The 19,804-nt window shown below is 38.3% G+C and overlaps 1 protein-coding gene across 1 annotated transcript in view; it reads left to right on the forward strand.

The window, feature by feature from the left end:
• The window catches only part of ank2a (ankyrin 2a, neuronal), a 68,633-nt gene that overhangs the window by 5,422 nt on the left and 43,407 nt on the right, over positions 1 to 19,804 (forward strand). Inside the window, exons 3-38 of the mRNA XM_082535443.1 lie at positions 4,052 to 4,150; positions 5,354 to 5,452; positions 5,549 to 5,647; positions 5,781 to 5,966; positions 6,210 to 6,233; positions 8,276 to 8,374; positions 8,575 to 8,673; positions 8,809 to 8,907; positions 9,030 to 9,227; positions 9,786 to 9,884; positions 10,021 to 10,119; positions 10,300 to 10,398; positions 10,611 to 10,808; positions 10,899 to 10,997; positions 11,236 to 11,334; positions 11,443 to 11,640; positions 11,892 to 11,990; positions 12,326 to 12,424; positions 12,584 to 12,682; positions 12,782 to 12,880; positions 13,001 to 13,073; positions 13,348 to 13,474; positions 13,638 to 13,713; positions 13,807 to 13,910; positions 15,059 to 15,094; positions 15,579 to 15,803; positions 15,971 to 16,069; positions 16,565 to 16,719; positions 16,941 to 17,152; positions 17,250 to 17,448; positions 17,847 to 17,943; positions 18,067 to 18,295; positions 18,579 to 18,704; positions 18,816 to 18,938; positions 19,040 to 19,072; positions 19,171 to 19,192. Coding sequence (XP_082391569.1) covers positions 4,052 to 4,150; positions 5,354 to 5,452; positions 5,549 to 5,647; positions 5,781 to 5,966; positions 6,210 to 6,233; positions 8,276 to 8,374; positions 8,575 to 8,673; positions 8,809 to 8,907; positions 9,030 to 9,227; positions 9,786 to 9,884; positions 10,021 to 10,119; positions 10,300 to 10,398; positions 10,611 to 10,808; positions 10,899 to 10,997; positions 11,236 to 11,334; positions 11,443 to 11,640; positions 11,892 to 11,990; positions 12,326 to 12,424; positions 12,584 to 12,682; positions 12,782 to 12,880; positions 13,001 to 13,073; positions 13,348 to 13,474; positions 13,638 to 13,713; positions 13,807 to 13,910; positions 15,059 to 15,094; positions 15,579 to 15,803; positions 15,971 to 16,069; positions 16,565 to 16,719; positions 16,941 to 17,152; positions 17,250 to 17,448; positions 17,847 to 17,943; positions 18,067 to 18,295; positions 18,579 to 18,704; positions 18,816 to 18,938; positions 19,040 to 19,072; positions 19,171 to 19,192 — 4,225 coding nt within the window. The remainder of the gene's footprint in view (positions 1 to 4,051; positions 4,151 to 5,353; positions 5,453 to 5,548; positions 5,648 to 5,780; positions 5,967 to 6,209; positions 6,234 to 8,275; positions 8,375 to 8,574; positions 8,674 to 8,808; positions 8,908 to 9,029; positions 9,228 to 9,785; positions 9,885 to 10,020; positions 10,120 to 10,299; positions 10,399 to 10,610; positions 10,809 to 10,898; positions 10,998 to 11,235; positions 11,335 to 11,442; positions 11,641 to 11,891; positions 11,991 to 12,325; positions 12,425 to 12,583; positions 12,683 to 12,781; positions 12,881 to 13,000; positions 13,074 to 13,347; positions 13,475 to 13,637; positions 13,714 to 13,806; positions 13,911 to 15,058; positions 15,095 to 15,578; positions 15,804 to 15,970; positions 16,070 to 16,564; positions 16,720 to 16,940; positions 17,153 to 17,249; positions 17,449 to 17,846; positions 17,944 to 18,066; positions 18,296 to 18,578; positions 18,705 to 18,815; positions 18,939 to 19,039; positions 19,073 to 19,170; positions 19,193 to 19,804) is intronic.

The following is a 19,804-nucleotide window of genomic DNA, read 5'->3' on the forward strand; positions in this document are numbered from 1 at the left end:
CGTAGCTCTGCTGTTTGTTATCATGGGCACCATGGGCTCTGTTTTGTGCCCCGAGAGGGAAGCCTGAATATAGAAAGCTGTGCACACACTAATCTTCACATACACATACACACAGACATGTACATAGGCACACACACCTCCTGTCCTGCAACAGGAGAGCCTTGCCCTAATAGGATTTCTCGGTGGTCAGATGATCAAATTTGAGACCTTGTCAAGTGACCAAAAAATGTAAGGGACATTTTTATACATATCCCAGTTATTCCCTCATTATTGTGTGTGTAGAGGCCAGTATAATGTGCAGTGAATGTAATTTTGGACCTAAGCACGTTAAATATCTCCCAGCACATATGAACATAAGCTATAGACTTTATTTTATTCCAGTGATGTGTAAGTAAACCAAATTAAAGTTATAACATGCACATAAATGCATTACTTTTTTTCTCTTAGTGTTTTCAATAGCCAAATGTAAAATAATATAAAATAATGTGTGCATCTTCCCACGTGTGTATTTGTCTCTAATTCTGATTGCACGTGCTTAAATACATAATCATACATTCACAGATTCACAGATCATTTCTACACTTTTTCCACCTACAGATATATGCTGTGTTACAGGCAGGGAAGTCTGTTGTGTCTTTACCTTTTTACTCACAAATTTTAAGAGGAAAGACATTGACAGTATGGTTAAGTTAAAGCACACATCACTGGTCTTAATTTGTGCTGAATGTGTATGACAGCTGATGAGTGATGTCTCTAGAATGATTTTGTTAAGTCAAAGCACAACAGGCAGTGACATGACCGTACTGGAAGTGATGGCATGAGCCCAGGATTAATGCTTTTGATTACTGCAGTAAGATAAAAAAAAAAAAAAAATCACAATAATTCTGTGCATAAATGCAAATTTTCTCCAAAGACTTGAACGAATCACGGAAAAGCATCATTATCACAAAGCCATTATCTGAAATAATGTCCGATAATGAGTCATTAGAGTTAGTAGTCTATTGACAAGAGCCGGATAATGTGACATTGCAGTTGAATGACCCAATTTCCTTTTGCTTGTTTTAATGCGTTTCCGATTACCGTTCACAATGCAATCAAATACAGGAACTGTATCTTAGTATTTTATCATGTTTAATGTTATTCATGGTTTCTTTAAAAAGTCTATCCATCCACAAAACACCACAAGAAGCTGCAAATGTCACACACTAAGTCATGCACATATTTTGAGTATCGCCCTTGGTGCTATATTCATTAATAACTGAAGAGTAAAAACCTAGAAAGCACGAAGAGAGTGGCAAGGGCCAGAAACTGGCGCCAAGGGCAGAAGGCTGCCCAAGTTAGTAGAAGAGAGAGTGAGGGGTATATTCCTAGCTTGCCAAAGCCACTGTCATACTATGATTCTCCATTGCACAGATTTTATGAATGAGATGTATAAATAAAGTTGTAATGTTTTTTACAGATGATGTTTGTTCTTCCAGTTTTTAAGCATGGTGTGTTTGAGTTTTAGGATTTCAAAAGAGAATGAGTCACTACAGCTTATTCTGCATTTTAATACAATATGCCTATGTGCTTGTATTTGCGTGTTAGGAGTGTGTATAAGAACTGTTTCGCTCTTCACAATTAAAGGCCAGATTTCCCTTCTAATCTACTTAAAATTTTAATCCTTGGTGAGTAATATTACTCTTTACTTTAATCCGCATGCATTTACATTATTTGCTCCAAAATCTATCCCACTGTGACATTTATGACATTTACATTATTTCCTCCAACATCTTTCCCCTGTGACATTTGAGACAATAAAACGGCACCAAGTAAGCATGGTTGTTTATACCATGTGTGCTTATAACAAAGGTCAGCGGTCAAAGCAGCTTGAATGACAATCTGCGCTGGATGAAGCTCAACATTTTGTTTCCTGCTAGGGGAAGCAACAAAGTGCCAGGGATCACGATGTCCATTAGCTAAATGAAGCTTTTAGGAACAACTGAGCTCAGAGGGAAAGGAGATTTAGATCGGTTTGTGTGACTGTGTGTGTGTTTTGTAGGGTTTTCTTGTCTCTCCTGAAATACATAATGGCTGAAATGTGGCTGAAAGTATGATTATTTTGTGCCGTGTCAGTGAGTCTATCATTTCAGAACTGAAGTATAACTGAGGCTGGACTTTCTGCTTCTCAAATGTCAGCAAAGAGCATCTGATATAGCCTAGACTATTTTTTTCTCTTTTCATTCGTTGCCAGTTCAGTGGAAAAAGTCACAGATGGACTAACTGCATACTGATTTAAAATATACTGAAGTGATGATGATATTAGAAGGTTTGGCCATGCGACCGGACAAACATGATATGCAGTGTGATCATTGTGGAAGTGATAATGACAATTTAAAAAAATCAGCAAAAACATATATTAAAATTTAAAGTCTTTACTTATCAAAAGTGAGTGCTTGCTATGATGAGTCAGTTGCAGACCTTGCAGACCTGCGTGATGATGATTTAAGTGTTTGATTAGACTTGATTAGACCATGAGGAGCTTTCACACTTTAAGCGACTGTGCTGTGAGAGCATGTGTGACTATTTTAGCGTGATGCAGTGTGACCAACTCATAATCTGACATACATGAAACTGATTGAGAATGTGTCATAGACTGTCGATCGGTGGATCTCTGCAGATTTGATTAAGACACATAACAGACACTGGTCTAGTGCCATTTGTGCCGCTTTACTCGTAGCTCATTAGAAACCGTTTGCACAAGCTGAAGGCATTTATGCCTTCTTAGGTTTTATGGATGTACCATAGTGATACGAACTATGTGTCATTTTTCACTCTTTTTAAAGTCATGTTATAAATCACTCAGCCAGACAGTCACTGATATACTTTGGCCTTTGAGGAATGCCCCCCTTTTTATTTTAAAGGCTGACATTTTCAGTTGCTTCTAAATATGATTATCTATGTTTGGATGTGTGTTTGGGTTCCCTCTATGACTGTGCAGAAATATGACACCCTCTTTGGCTGTTTGGCATTTAGCAACTCGCGAGAAAGAAAGAGAGGGCGTGTTTCTATTTGTGTGTGAATGTATATGCATGATGTACATGTGCTATGGAGGGGAAAAGGCAATGATAGAGGGGTTAGCAACAGCTCCTCTTTTATATCACTGCCCAAAAAGCATCCAGAGCTTAGAGGCACATTTCCTCGCTGTCATTCATCTGAATTAGCCTGCAGGAAGAGGACAGAGCACATAAACCTAGAAAGCTGGTTCTAAACCAGTATAGAGGAAGCAGGAGGTGGAGGACTGGTTGGAGTTCCATCACCAAAGACAAAAGAAAACAGAGCAAAGGATTCATGAAGGCACAGAATACCCAAAGGAGCGGGCATTTTGAAAGATAAAAAAAAGAGCAAAATTTCAAAGATCCAAAGCACAGGATGGAAGAAAAGGAGGACGAGGTGAATGGTTTTTGTTTTGTTTAGAGTTTGTTTCTGTGTGTAAATGTCAGCGTCAGAAGAGGTACTGTGAGTTTTCGAGTGGGGATAAATCAGTTGTGTTGTAAGGGCTTGTTGGAGTGCAACATTTGAGGTCTGCTCTCCTCTTGTGCTGCTATAGTTCCTGTTGATAAATCTGAGGTGAGGCCTTTGTTATGAGCGAATTGAACTGTGAAAAATCAGCCAGTTTTTTTAACCCAAATAGTTTTTCTTCTGTTTCCATTCTTAAATGTCAATCTCTCCAACTGTGAATGAAATGAATGCCATAAATCATGTACAGTATAATGCAATGTCAAGTTGGATTATACCTTCATAAGTGACTATAAACTTAATCAAGATTTTTTATTGTTGCCAATTTTACAAAAATTCACACTTGTACTATAGTTTTCCTTTTTTGCAGGAGTATACATGATTCCATTAGATTGTTATTGAGCCAATTTCCAGTAGATATCGCTTTATGTCCTGTAATGTTGGTATGCCTTATCTTTGATACAGGGGGGTTGTAATATGATTCCCTGAGCACCACGCAGTTTCATTTTTTCTTCACGTGTTTTCTTGAAATCTTCTCTTGTTTTCTGTTTAGAATGGTCTCAATGCGTTACACCTGGCGGCTAAGGAGGGGCACAAGGAATTGGTGGAGGAACTGCTACAGAGAGGAGCATCTGTTGACTCTTCCACCAAGGTACACACATGATTTAGCTTTATAGGGTCTTTAATTGATATATTTCAGTTAATATAATTGTTGCTTTAATCGCTCACTATATATCTAATGGGTTTTTCTTTGGCTTGCATTGGCAAAGATAACTTTTTAAAGATAAAGCTAAATTTTTAAAAGAGGGAAAAAAAGATAAGAAAATTATTTTAACCAAAGGAGAAAGAAGGAGATGATGGAAAGGATTTAAATAAGTTGTAAAATACCATAAAAATCATTCCTTCTTTAGTGAATTAAGGAGCCATTGGGGTGGATATGAGGGTGATTTAAGATGATTATGAGAGTTTGATTGTTTGTTTCTTCAGACATTCAGTTTTATTAATTAATAAAATATTAATAATTGTATCATATATAAACTTAGCACAATGAGTCAGGAAATTTTTGATTGGCTGATGACTTGTTTGTTGTAAGAATGTTTCTTGGCAGTAAATGTTGGAAGCCCTGTTTAATTTTTTTCCATTAAATGGTGCCACATTGGTAAGGAAATTGCATTTGTGGGTTGAGCAGCAGAGTTGAGTGTGTCGGTTGCGCCCATGAAAAACCTCTCTGCCAATCCCAAACAGCTTCTTCTACTAATGACTTGTGCTTTGTGCCTCTGTTGTTAAATTATTATTATTATTATTATATGGCCAATATGTTTTGTATACTCAACTCTGCTGCTCAACCCTTTCCAACAGTATAAGATTTATTGCCAAGAAGCATTGTTACAACAAAGAAATCCTTACTTTTTGTGCTAAGTTTAGATATTGTACCATTCAGTCGGAAGGAGTAAGAGAAGGCGAGAGTGAATGTGTAGTGCGCTTTTTGGCAAGCTGCTTGTTATGTGAGTCTGTGACTGCCTCATGACTCAGGCTCAACAGCTAGCAGCAGTGAACAGCTGACACAGAATCTATCACTCTGCTGTTTGTGTCCTTCGAGTGACTTGAATACGTTTCTTGGAATTAAACCCAACTTTTACATCCTAAACATTAAAGCAGAAATGAAATGTTTGCATAATGTGATTTTAGCCCTGTAACACCAAGTGTATGTATATTTTTTTATATGTGTCAAACATTTCAATAAACATTCATTTTCAAAAATCAGAATTTTCTGGAATTTTCAGGGTTAAGACTGAGGGAGGTAAGAGACGACAGATATTTGGTTGGTGATCTTAACCCTGTTTTCTCTTTGCAGAAAGGAAACACTGCCCTCCATATTGCCTCTTTGGCTGGACAAAAAGAAGTAGTCAAATTGTTGGTGTCAAGAGGAGCAGATGTCAATTCTCAGTCACAGGTGAGAATTAACAAGAACTTTTACAAAATGCATCAGCATGCAACACAAGCAACAAGTATATGATGTGGTTTTGTTTTTGCCTGTATATCTCTTCAGAATGGCTTCACGCCACTCTACATGGCGGCTCAGGAGAATCACTTGGAGGTCGTGCGATACCTCTTGGAAAATGAAGGAAATCAAAGCATTGCAACAGAGGTATGTTTATCTTTCATATTGTTATATATACAATTATTGAAGGTAAAAACAATATGTAATATCTTGCCTATTTTCTTTTCTTTTCTCTATGAAGCGTGTAACCATTTAACTTTTTTCCCCTGTGCTCCTCCAGGATGGCTTTACTCCACTTGCTATTGCTCTTCAGCAGGGGCACAACTCAGTTGTCTCCTTGTTGTTGGAGCATGACACTAAGGGTAAGGTACGCCTTCCAGCCCTGCACATTGCTGCCCGCAAAGACGACACAAAGTCTGCTGCACTGCTGCTTCAGAATGACCACAACGCTGATGTCCAGTCTAAGGTGAGGGAGGGCAACAGGGACAAGTTACATTTTATTGTTTGTGGGTTCCTTAGGGAACAATAATAAAACGGACAGACCAGGCCTCTCTGAAAATGCTGTATTGTACAGGTCCTTATTTTTTATTTTCAAACTGTGCAAACTTATAAACATACTCAGTGTTTTAAATTAAAAAAAAATACTGAGTGTTTCCCCTAACAGCCCTTCACCCTATTCCCCTTTTCTCTCTCTATGCATCATAACCAGATGATGGTCAATAGAACCACAGAGGTATACAGACTTATCACCTCCTCCTTTGATTCTGAATTTTGTCACTTCTGACTAGGGATGGGTATCGTTTAGGTTTTATCCGATACCGGTGCCAAATCGGTACTTTTGAAACGGTGCCGGTGCTCAAACGGTGCTCAAACCGGTGCTTAAAGAATGGAGAACACAAACTTTGTCCAAAAACCTCTCATGTTCAGCTGTTTTTGTTTTTTTTTTTGTAAAAAGATAACAATGTTAGCCTTTTCTGCAGCTATGGGGCATATATGGCATCACTCTTGGCTGGAAGCAGTGCTTAAACAATGGAAAAAACACAAACTTTGTCCAAAAACCTCTCATGTTTAACTGTTTTCCACTTTTTCTTTGGTCATTTTAGCCTTTTTGTCCAGGGTGAAGGGAGTATCTGCCATCAAACAAGAAGACAGCTGCATGTAGCTATGATGATGTTTGCTAGTTCACCTTACATGCATTAATGTAATAACGTGGTTAGCCTACTCAACGTAAATTACACGAACAACATTAAGCTACTCACGCAGAGAAGAACGGCTGCCGCTGCATCATCATCCTCATCATTTCTGCTACACTGGCAGGGCTAGGGGCCAGGACTCTCCTCTTCGGGGTTTTTGGGGGATATTGCTAACTCCGGGTCAGATAACAGGCAACCCACCCGCAGTAGATGCGCTCGGTGTGAGGTCTCGCAGCAAGCTATCATACGGCGCATTTCTGGGCTTTTAAAAAAAAACGCTATGCGTCGCCAGGTGTCTCATCGGATTTGAGGAGTTACCTCCTTTGACAGTATCACAGTATCACCTTAAAGCACTTGTTGCTGCTGAGTTTGCATATTTTGCTGTGAAGTACAGCCAGACTTTTGACCGCTTCGCCTTGGACATTTTAATCTGTAGCTCTGCTCTAAAAGAACGCACGTACCTGGCCCCGCCTACTATCCTCGGAAACGTAAAATGATTGGCTAGAAGTGTATCACAGCTCAGGAAAAAAAAAAGCACCGAAATAAAGCACCGAAATGTGCGCTGCTTTTCGGTCTGGTTACTACCGTTTATGTCAGAACCGGTGCCATCATGGCACCGGACACCGGTACCCATCCCTACTTCTGACCATTTTTTTCAGCTCTTTTGTTTTGATCTTGTCCTTACTTATTGAGGACTTTTGTGACATAGGGATACCCTGCATGCCAGAGTTTGCTGTATTAGACACTGCATGGCTGACAGTAAAACACAATGTGTTTTATTGATAATCCCCAGAGAATGTCAGTTAATTACTGATCATTTATTTTATAGATTTTTGTTGTTATTTTTAATTGATAGGTCATTGAAATGTATTATGTTTACGAATTTTATACTGAACTGATAACCTGAAAGTAAAATCAGCTTTTTCTTTTACTCCTATCTTTCTACGCGTAACTCAGCGCATGTGTGTCCTTGTGCATGTTGATTTACTTCTCTGAAACACTTTGATCTCTGATCTTTAAGTAAACTTTGTTTCTTAATTAAATTGCACCATGTCTATCAGAATGGGAAGGTAAGGAGTGAACCGACCTGCAATTGTGTACTATGAAAATTTATATATATAGCTAATATATAAATGTTCATTTGTCCACCCAAGTAGAAACACATACTTGCGAGCGTCCATAGTGTTGCTTGGTGCTTATGAGTTATGTTTTGTCCTTTATTTCAATATATTTATGTATCCAAAAAACCAAGTTGATTCACCCGTAGTTTTTTTTAGTAAGCATGGCTGAACTTGAGCAGTTTTGCATGTATTATCTATTGAATGTGCTATTTTGGGATTTGCTCATTTTTATGCTCCTTCTTACACAATGTTTTTCTTTCAGCACGCTCTTTCATCATATTACTACTTCAGCAGAGTCTGCTTCAGTAGAGTCTATTCCTGTATCTAACAATGAAAAGTCTTTCTTACTTTCTTTTGTTCACTTTCATTTTACTTTTCTCCTTTTCGTGATGAGCTGTTCTGCACTCTCTAACCTCTTTTCCTTTCACTCTGTCCCTCTCTATTCTCTCCTTTCCTATCAGAGTGGTTTCACCCCTCTGCACATTGCGGCTCACTATGGTAACGTGAATGTCTCCACCCTGTTGCTGAACAGAGGAGCTGCTGTTGACTTCACAGCCAGGGTACAGCCAAATTCCTGCTGTGTGGCTGTTTTTGATTTTGATCATTACAGAAGGGCATGTTATTTACCATCGTAGTGTTCACTTCTAATAAGCCTTTATTAATACATTTACCTCTAGCCCATTAAACGTTACATTTCTTTCTGTATGTTTTACATGCTGTAGTTTTTGATGTACCTTTGTTTCTGTATCTGCCTTGTCAGAATGGAATAACACCTCTACATGTTGCCTCTAAGAGGGGCAACACCAACATGGTGGCCCTGTTATTGGACCGAGGTTCTCAGATAGATGCTAAAACAAGAGTAAGACTCAGATTTTATTAAAACCATAGTGAACAATAAATAAGTGGAATCAACAACTTTCCACGTCCTCTTTCTCAAAATCTTTAAACTGGATTAATGTGTGCGTTTGCTTGTGCATATGTGATTGTTCCAAAGGATGGTTTGACGCCCCTGCACTGTGCAGCCAGGAGTGGACATGATCCTGCAGTTGAGCTTTTGCTGGAAAGAGGAGCCCCCATCCTAGCTAGAACCAAGGTTAGCATATTTGCACTAGTATATCATTTAGAATTTATACAATATGAGTACTATTGTTCCTTTTTATATGCCTTTGGTTTTTATCTCGGCTGCTATTCTTTAAATTTTTTGCCTCCATATAGAATGGACTGTCTCCACTGCACATGTCAGCCCAGGGAGACCACATAGAGTGTGTAAAACTATTGCTGCAACACAAGGCGCCTGTTGATGATGTCACACTCGACTACCTTACCGCGCTGCACGTCGCAGCTCACTGTGGCCACTACAGAGTAACTAAGCTCCTCCTGGACAAGAAGGCCAATCCCAATGCAAGAGCACTGGTAAGGGTTCAAAGAAACAATAAGAGAAGCACCAAAACTGGTATTAACAGAAATTATCATGATATTTACTGATGCACATATTAAGATAAAAAGAGTGACACTATGGATCGTGAATATCTTGCGATTTACTAGTATGCTTATTTATATATATATTTATATATTTCCATATTCTTTCATATAAAATGTTCCTGAGGAATTTCAAACTGCCAACTTGGATTGTGAAGTCAGCATTGATGGTCTGAGTTGGAAATCTGACTTGAGGGGCAGATACAGTTAAAAAATTCTGACTGGGAACACGTATATTCTGACTTTTCACCTTCAAATTAAATGCCTCTTTGGTTTGGAAATGGTCAGAATACAGTTAGTTTTAATGATATATAAGAGTCCCAACAGTAGTAAGCATAGGGTTAATCAGATTATCAGGGGTCAGTTGACCCAAAAAGTTTAATAACTCCTGAAATATAAAATAAGGTTATAAAATTTAAATACTCCAATGCTACCTTTTTACTATAGAGACATGCATATTCCTGCTAATTTTTCTCTTACTGTCTCTACCAGAATGGTTTTACTCCTCTCCACATTGCTTGTAAGAAAAACAGAGTGAAGGTGATGGAGCTGCTGGTCAAATACGGTGCCTCCATACAGGCAATTACTGAGGTGAGATTGTTTTGGTGTGTCAGGATTTCATGGATTAGCACAGTATACTTTGTTGCTAACATTGTTCTAAATTTGCATTTAATGCTTCTCCTTGTTGTTACTGCTACTGTTACTGTCTCTTTTTTCATTATTGCAGTCTGGTCTGACTCCCATGCACGTAGCTGCTTTCATGGGTCACCTCAACATCGTTTTACTTCTACTGCAGAATGGAGCTTCTCCTGATGTTCGTAACATTGTAAGTAGTAATTTCTTTTATCAGGTCAGCGATCAGCAGTCGGAAATACACATCACAAAGTAAACACACATTTCATTTGTTTCAGTGCAAACACGTGAAAAAATGTACCCCGTTCTGGTGTACTTTTTGTGTTTAGCACAGTGTCCTAAAGCTTAAAAATCTTCTGCCTTTGATTGTCAGCGCGGTGAGACAGCTCTCCATATGGCAGCACGAGCAGGACAGATGGAAGTGGTTCGCTGTTTGCTGAGAAATGGAGCGTTGGTGGATGCCATGGCCAGGGTGAGTCAGCTGTAAACATTAATCACTCTTTCCTTCTGTTTACAGTAAATTTTTATATTTCAAGCACTGGTTTGAATGCCTGATGTCACCTGTCCCAGCTCTGCCTACAACATCACCGTTCATTCTAATTTTACTGCTTTTAAATGACTGCATCATTTCCGTTTATCCTTTTCTTCTATAACATGTACTACCTCTTTTCCCCTCAACTACAGGAGGACCAGACTCCCCTGCACATTGCATCCCGTCTGGGAAAAACAGACATTGTCCAGCTACTATTACAGCACATGGCCTACCCGGATGCTGCCACCACAAATGGCTACACTCCTCTCCACATTTCAGCCAGAGAGGGGCAGGTGGAGACAGCTGCTGTGCTCCTGGAGGCTGGAGCTTCACACTCAATGGCCACCAAGGTGAACAGAGGATGAATGCACGTAGACAGATAAATAACATGTGATAAGTTAAATCAGTGGAATTTTAATTAATCCCTTTTACATCTACAGAAAGGATTCACTCCATTACATGTAGCAGCAAAATATGGAAGCCTCGACGTAGCAAAACTTCTCCTTCAGCGCAGAGCTCTTACTGATGATGCTGGCAAGGTGAGCTGAAGTTGTAGAAGCAGGTTCTGAAACAAAACCCAGCACTGAGGGTAATTGTCTTAATTTCAGAGAGAGACACATTACACTTAATCTTTGAGCATCTGATTGTTTTCTCTGAAACACAAATTATGGAATAAAACTGACTTGAAACAAAAAAACACACACACAAAAACACACACACAAAAATATCACAAAGGCTTGCAAAAAGTTTCATTAAATCAAATGCTTCTTTTCACAGAATGGCTTAACTCCACTACATGTGGCAGCTCATTATGACAACCAAGAGGTGGCGCTGCTGCTCCTGGATAAAGGTGCATCGCCTCATGCTACTGCAAAGGTTAGGCTGAGTTTTAAAGAAAAATAAAGGTCCATGAGAAGCTCACACTTGTTTGCATGTACTGTATTTCTATCACAGTGTATATCTTCTTTCGTTCCTCTGTTTTAGAATGGCTACACTCCTCTCCACATTGCAGCCAAAAAGAACCAGACAAACATTGCTTTAGCGCTACTGCAGTATGGAGCAGAGACCAATGCTTTAACGAAACAGGGAGTCAGCCCTCTGCATCTGGCAGCTCAGGAAGGACATGCAGAGATGGCCAGCCTCCTGCTGGGAAAAGGAGCCCATGTGAACACAGCGACAAAGGTCACACAGAAGCACAATCTTTATGACATTTTTATTTATTAAAATAATTTGAAGTGGAAACAAGAAACACATGCACTCTACATACAGCTGTATAAAACTCTTTAGTTCTTAAGCTGAGTGCTCTATAACAACAGTTTTGTCTAATTTGTTCCATGAAGCAATTTATTACTATGTTAATAAATTGCTTCATGGAATTAATAAAATAAAAAAGTGTGAAGGATGGTAATGTGACATTGCTTTGTGTTTTACAGAGTGGACTAACTCCTCTGCATCTTGCTGCCCAAGAGGACAAAGTCACTGTAACAGAAGTACTAGCCAAACATGATGCCAACTTGGACCAGCAAACCAAAGTACAGACATGCATGTGCATGACAAATTTAACAAGTATACGCAAAAGAAAATTGTTACTAGTAATGAAAACCTAACAGTATGCTAATCTACAAGAATTTTCCTGTGTGAATGACAGTATGTCTTGCTTACTTTCTGTTTATTCGCTTTATGTTTACATGTTAATATTTAAGTGTATCATATGGACGTGCATGTAAATACCTGCCATCCAGAGGCTTTTTAAAAACATAACAAAGTCTTCATATACATCATATATTCAGGAAGCATTAAGATTGAGTTTAGTGCTTGCTTACAGAAGATCAGTGTTCATCTCTCACCCTCTCCCTCCTCGCTACAGCTTGGATATACCCCTCTGATTGTCGCCTGTCATTATGGAAATGCCAAGATGGTTAACTTCCTGTTACAACAAGGAGCCAGCGTCAACTCCAAAACCAAGGTTATATTTAAATCTTAAATTTGAAGCATGCAAGCTCTATTTAACTTAAACTGCAGACACAGCATGAAGCAAAACTCAAATATAGCATCCCTTTCGTTTTAGTTTCTACTGTGACTTAACAAAATTTTGTTGTCTTCTTTTTAAACTTTTGCCCTGCAGAATGGTTACACGCCACTTCATCAAGCGGCACAACAAGGGAATACACACATAATTAATGTTTTATTACAACATGGGGCCAAGCCCAATACTACTACAGTGGTAAGACACAATAGAGTCCAAGCATTTACTTTTAACATGTGAAATATGTTGTGGAAAAAGTTCTGCTGGTACGCTATCGTATATCCTTCTCTCTGTTAGAATGGAAATACCGCTCTGTCGATTGCGAAACGTTTGGGTTACATTTCTGTGGTAGACACACTGAAAGTCGTCACTGAGGAGGTCATCACAACCACAACTGTAAGCTCATGATTGCTTTAGCCTCTGGAAATGGAGCCAGGAAATTTTTTTTAACTTAAACTATAACCTTTCTCTGTTTTGGTTGTCTGTTTTCCATGACTCTGAATGGTGTTACATTAGACGGTTACAGAGAAACACAAACTGAATGTTCCAGAGACCATGACTGAGATTCTCGATGTGTCTGATGAAGAGGGTAAGCTACTTAAATGTAGAAAACAAGAATTTAGTGTGCTGCTCATCGATATCAAGCTAATTTTTTTATAGGAAAAAACTACTCCAGTCATGAGACACAATAAGTCATGACTGAGCTTCATTAAAAAATTATACCTCATTGTTCAAAAGTTGTAAAAAAGTGTATTGTAGGTGATGTAGTTTTGGATCTGAAAAAGTGCTCGAAGGGTTGAAGAAGAGCCATTTTTTCATTGGTCATAACAAGGTTTGGCATTTTTGTTGTATCTGTTTTCCAGGCGAGGACACAATGACAGGTGATGGGGGAGAGTATCTAAGAGCAGAGGACCTCCGTGAGCTGGGAGATGACTCTCTGCCAGGACATTATCTAGATGGCTTCAATTACATGAGCCACAACTTGGACAGGTCAGAAACAGCACACACATATTGTATTTGACAAACATCTAAATTTGCTCACAGCAAACCTTCCAGATCTGCTGTTAGCCAAGTTCATCATCATAAGGAATACCTAAGTAATGCAGATATATACAGAAAAGGTCTGAGAAGATTCACCTTGGTTTTTCATCAGGCCCCAACACACTCCCATTCACCAAAGTTTCCATCAAAGAGAAGTTCTCATTGAAGATCTGCTTACAAGTCACCAGGTAAGCGTAGTATCCGTAGTCTAACCTTCAATAAAGTATCTTTAGACACTCGAGGTGAGTTTAACCAGCCTGCTGATGCTTGTTGTTCTTTAGGTGTCAACACTGTCTAGAGAGCATGAAAAGGACTCATTCCGTCTGAGCTGGGGTGCTGAACATCTTGATAATGTTGTGCTGTCCTCCAGTCTGCTACATTCTGGGTATAAACACACACAAACACACACAGAGAAAAACTCACACTCCTTTCTTTCAGAGAAAATCCAAATGTTGGGACTTAACCCAGTTGCAAACTTAACATACACATTCCCATTATGTCTGGAAATACTGAGGGGTTTTTTTAAACCCACAATTTGTAAAATCCACAAGATGCCATAAACTTTTTGTGGACTTGCATTAAATCAGCTTAGGGTGCACACTTTATCCAAATTTCTTTAGTAAATTATCCACAACCAAAAGCAGAATTGTCTTTATTGTCACTACACTCAGGTACAGTTTCATTTTGCATGGCGTCTCTTATAGAAATAAATACATTAAGCCCATCTTTGGAAATTCTACCAACCTGTTTATGGTAGCAGTGCCCTCTAAAGGCACATTGACTTCAAAGTAAAATCAATTTTTTTTTACACTTGTAGCATTTTAATTTCAGAGTGAGCTTGGACATTAGAATTCAGACTAAAGGCTCCATCTTTATACACAAAGGTGTACATCTTGGATAAACAGGCTATGTGGGCATTTCTAACTGGATCTTCTCATTTGCATTTTGCTTTGTGTACAGTATGTGCAGCAGCATGTCAAAGGATCAGCTGATATTGATTTTTTTTTTAATGATTTACTTATACTCAAAGCATTATTCTGCCATTGTTGTGTATTTTCTGGTTCTATTTTAGTTTACTTGCTGATAAAGTCACCAAAGTTTAAGACACAAAATGGCATCTCGGTGCTTTGCAAGCCTTTATTTCAGTAAATCTTTCTCCTGTTTGCAGCTGTCCTTCAGCTTATATACCTCCTGCAACAAATTACTGACTGTTCTGCTGCTTGTGCTGGCTAATGCACTACTTCAAGGGTTATCATTATATTCTGAAATAGATATTCCATCTTTTACATGCCCTTATTTTTTTCTGGTGTACTTTTGGTGTATTTTTCATACTTTCTCATGTGTCTTTTCTACTCCTTTTATTTTTCCTGCTGTGTAATTATCTGTCTGGTCAGGTTTTCTCACTTTTACTCATTCTTTTTTCTCTCTTTCTCTTTTATTTATTTTGTTGTTGCTTCGATGTGCATTCTCTTATCTTCTCTGTGTTTGTGACTCTGTGTGTGTGTGTGTGTTGTTTTTGTATTCTGCTTCTAGCCGTTCCTCACCATGCCTAGACCATGACAACAGCAGGTGAAGTCTTTATTTTGTCTATTTTCTTATCTCCTTTGTGCCTTTACTTCTTTTTCTTTGTCACTTTTGAATGATTTTCTCATTTCCATCCTGTTTCTCTGCTTTATTTCATAATGAATGCCCTTACATTACCTGAAATAACCTGAAATAACCAGATTTTTTTTTATCCTTAGTGCAGCTCTAGCTGGCTTTGCCCTGTTTTTAATGCAATTTAATTATATCAGTTCATAATACAACCTGTGTCCTGACCAGAATCTTGCAAGTTAAAAAATTAAAGCAGAATAAAACCGAAAAAGTGTTTCTCCAGGATAAAGTGATATTTATTGAGACCTATTTGTTATTAATGTCTCTTCTCAGGTTACAAAAATAGCCTTTTCTTTTACCTTTACTTGATTCAGTTGCCTTGTGAGCATGGAGATTTTGCATCTTTATTTGTTTGAATGTCTAGAAACCAATTCATCCATTTCTGGTGCCTTTTCTTTAGCTTCCTGGTCAGCTTTATGGTAGATGCCAGAGGTGGAGCTATGCGTGGTTGCCGTCACAATGGTTTGCGAATTATTGTCCCACCAAGAAAGTGCTCTGCCCCGACACGGGTGACTTGCAGGCTGGTGAAGAGGCATCGTCTGGCCTCTATGCCACCTATGGTAGAGGGTGAAGGGCTGGCTGGTCGCATTATAGAAGTGGGACCCACTGGAGCCCAGTTCTTGGGGTAAATTTGGTTGAGTGTGCGTGTGTTTGTGTGTGTCTGCGCGCATCTACTAACAGTTTGTGTACTTGCTGGTGGCTTTGTACTATCTGGTATAAGTGTGTTTCAGTAGTTGTGTGGTGTGTTCATACTTTCTTCTTCACTCCCCCTCTGTGCTGCGTATGGATCAGTAAGCTCCACCTACCTACAGCTCCACCCCCTCTGAATGAGGGTGAGAGCTTGGTCAGTCGCATCCTGCAGCTGGGTCCTCCAGGAACCAAGTTCCTCGGGTAGGACCATGTGAGGGTGATACCCAACCACCCTCAAATCCTGGTTACACGCCCACCCGTGTTTTTCCCTTGTCCTGAAATTTGAATTTTTTTTTTAGTTTTTCATGATATATATATATATATATTAATTTTTATAATTTATTTTTGTGGTGCTTCTTTTCTTTCTTTGAAGAGAAGGACAGCTTTACCACCTGACCTGTTACCTTAACCTGTTGAGTTTTCTTCATGCTTCCCACAAGCACCTATCTCCCCAATCATGTTTCTAGTTGGATTCTGGTCCTGATGTGAAATAGATGTTTATTTATTTTTATGTTCATAGTTTGTGTTTTGAAATTAATTTTAACTGAGTTTTTATTGTTTTCTTTCTTCGTAAATTCATTCACATGTCAACCTAAACACTATGCTATCATTGATTTTTCTCTGGAGTTAGCGCTGAAAAGCATTAATTAGCATTAGTCCAATTTGTATTTGCTTTTACCTTGTCACACCTTTTAGGCCTGTGATTGTAGAGATCCCCCATTTTGCTGCTCTGCGGGGAACAGAGCGGGAGCTAGTGATCTTAAGGAGTGAAACAGGAGAGAGCTGGAAGGAACACCACTGTGACTTCACTGAAGAGGAACTGAACCAGATACTTAATGGCATGGATGAAAGTAAGGGATCTGAAGTGGCCTGTGATGTATAACTGTGATCGATAGGTTGATATCTCAAAGCATTTTATGTAAAACAATACATGAATGCCATAAAACAAGCAACACTAGAGCAGGAGAGAGTTGTCTTATAGATTTTAAAATGCTAGTATAATAATGTGAAGCACAGTACGTAAATAATAAAGGGAAAAAACAAAGCACTGACTTTATGCTTTCTTTCACAGAACTTGATTCCCCTGAGGAACTTGAAAAGAAAAGAATATGTCGCATCATCACCAGAGACTTCCCACAGTATTTTGCTGTTGTGTCAAGGATAAAGCAGGACAGTCATTTGATTGGTCCAGAGGGCGGGGTCCTCAGTAGTACTCTCGTGCCCCAGGTCCAGGCTGTATTCCCTGAAGGAGCCCTTACTAAGAAGATTAGAGTTGGGCTTCAGGTGTGTACATTCCTTGACTGGTATACCAACAGAATATCCAAATTATGGCTATGAAGAAAAAAAATATGAATACATATTACCACATATCTTGCCCCAGGCTCAGCCTATTGATGTTGACATGGTGAGAAAGATTCTTGGTAATAAAGCAACGTTCAGCCCAATTGTCACATTGGAGCCAAGGAGAAGAAAGTTCCACAAACCCATCACAATGACAATCCCAATTCCCAAGACCTCCAATAGTGACACCACATTCAGTGGGGAGACCCCGACTTTACGTTTGCTTTGTAGTATTACAGGTAAGTATCTATAAATAAAACCCTTTGTTTTAGAAAAAAAACATCTTAGATGGCTTTCAGGCACATCTCATTGGATGACATATTGAAATGCTCCCGTGAACATCCTAATTTATTGTTCATGTTGTATTTGTTGCTTGTGCAATTGCTGTTTTTTTTCATAATTTTATTAAGATTTCTATGTTTAAAATCTTAATATAAAGCTCTTTAGTCAATCTTTGATATTTTTCTTTGTGTGCTATTAAAAGAAATGACCTGATTTAATGGACGTAATTTATCAGAACTTCGTGGTGGTGGATGTATCTTATCTTAAGTCCAATAAAAAGACTGTGTGAAGATTAAAAAATATTGCGTGAACTGTTTTCAGAGGTTGAGTAACAAATCATCGGTTTACCTTTCAGGTGGTACCACTCCTGCACAATGGGAGGACATCACCGGCTCCACGCCTCTCACTTTTGTTAACCAATGTGTTTCCTTCACCACGAATGTGTCAGCAAGGTAAATCCTTTATTTGTTGGTAAATGACGATGCACAGTTGCAGTCTTACGATTGAAGGTTATAAACGTTTATGCTTAAATTTTTACCTGTTGATACTTACCTAAAAGTGTCGTTCATTTGTAGATTCTGGCTGATAGACTGCAGACAGATCCAGGAGTCTGTTGGTTTTGGCACTCAGGTCTACAGAGAAATCATCTGTGTCCCATACATGGCTAAGTTTGTCATTTTTGCTAAGACACTTGACCCCATTGAGGCTCGCCTACGGTGTTTTTGCATGACAGATGACAAGATGGACAAAACCTTGGAACAGCAAGAAAACTTCACTGAAGTCGCCCGCAGCCGAGATGTTGAGGTGCAGTGTAATACTGGGGAATAAATAAGGCAAATCAAATCAAATTGTGTGCACAGGTTTATCTAACGAGGGTTAAACAGTAATTGAGAAAAGTAGGTCGATGTCAATTAATGATGGTTAAGTGGGTATTTAAAGATTTTAAATCAGACGCAGGTTATTACTGACTGATTCTTATTAATATTGGTTCTTTTTCATTTCTGGAAAGAAATTGAATAATATTGTCCAAGAATTTTTGTTTCTTTTGAGCCATGGAAACATTTAGATTTGTCATATCCTGATACAGGTACTAGAGGGGAAACCTATATTTGCTGACTGCTTTGGAAACCTGGTGCCTCTTACCAAGAGTGGGCAGCACCATGTGTTCAGTTTCTATGCCTTCAAAGAGAACAGACTGGCCCTCTTTATTAAAGTATGACTTTAAATCTATTAAAATATATAAAATGTTTACTTTTTTACTCAGAAATTCACAAATCTAAATATATGCAAGTCAGAGACATATTTTTTCCCCAAATATGAGCAGATTCGAGACACAGCACAGGAGCCATGTGGTCGATTGTCTTTTACCAAGGAACCGCGCACGTACCGTAGTCTTAATCTCAATGCAATCTGCAACCTAAACATCACCCTTCCATCATACTCAAAGGTCAGCTTTTAAATATTTTATCATGTATGCTAGGTGATTTTAACTTTAACTTTGAAACTGCCGCATTGCTGATTTCTCCTCATTTTTATTCTTTTATTTAGGAGTCTGATTCAGACCAAGATGGAGATGATGAGGTAAATAAAGTTTGTTTGATTTCAGTCTATAGCAAAAAACCTTGATGGTATAATTAGGTTGCAGCTTACTGTGATTTGACTTCTTTTTTTTTTTTCAGAGTGAGAAGAGTGACAAGAAATGTAAGTTGTTATTTTAGTATTTGTGCTCTATTAGAAGTTAGTTTTCTTATATATATTGTCACAATAGACCAAGTATCTAAAATGCATGATAGAAATTCATGTATTGAGACATTGTAAAAACTATTTTCAATAGTAATGGGCCTGTATATTATATGATAGTTATGCATTTATGCATCACAAGATTAACTTGAGATTGCTGGTCATAAATATTTTGAAGTATTAAGTTAAAAGATTTGCCTGTTATATATACTAACTACTAATTACTACTACTAACATTGTATGCAGTTACATGTTTGTAACTGGAGGAAATGCTATGGCTGCTATACTTTATGTTCTCACTCCAAACTCCACTGACTTTCCTATCATTTCAATTTTCCACTATATTTGTTTTTATTAATTTCATACAAAGGTCAAAATAGTATTTTTTATATATATCTTCTCAAAATTGTTTGATTCTCTAGATATTTGTACTTGACATTAATCTTAACTTACAGATAATTATGTTTTATGATAATAACATTTATTATGTAACAAGTATTTTTTTGACATAATATTTTCTCATGTTAAACCTCAGCAGTTGTACGAGTTGCGTGTAAAAATTGTTATTCACAG

This window comes from Aulonocara stuartgranti, assembly GCF_965226115.1.
Source record: "Aulonocara stuartgranti genome assembly, chromosome: 6".
Taxonomy (NCBI): Eukaryota; Metazoa; Chordata; class Actinopteri; order Cichliformes; family Cichlidae; genus Aulonocara; species Aulonocara stuartgranti.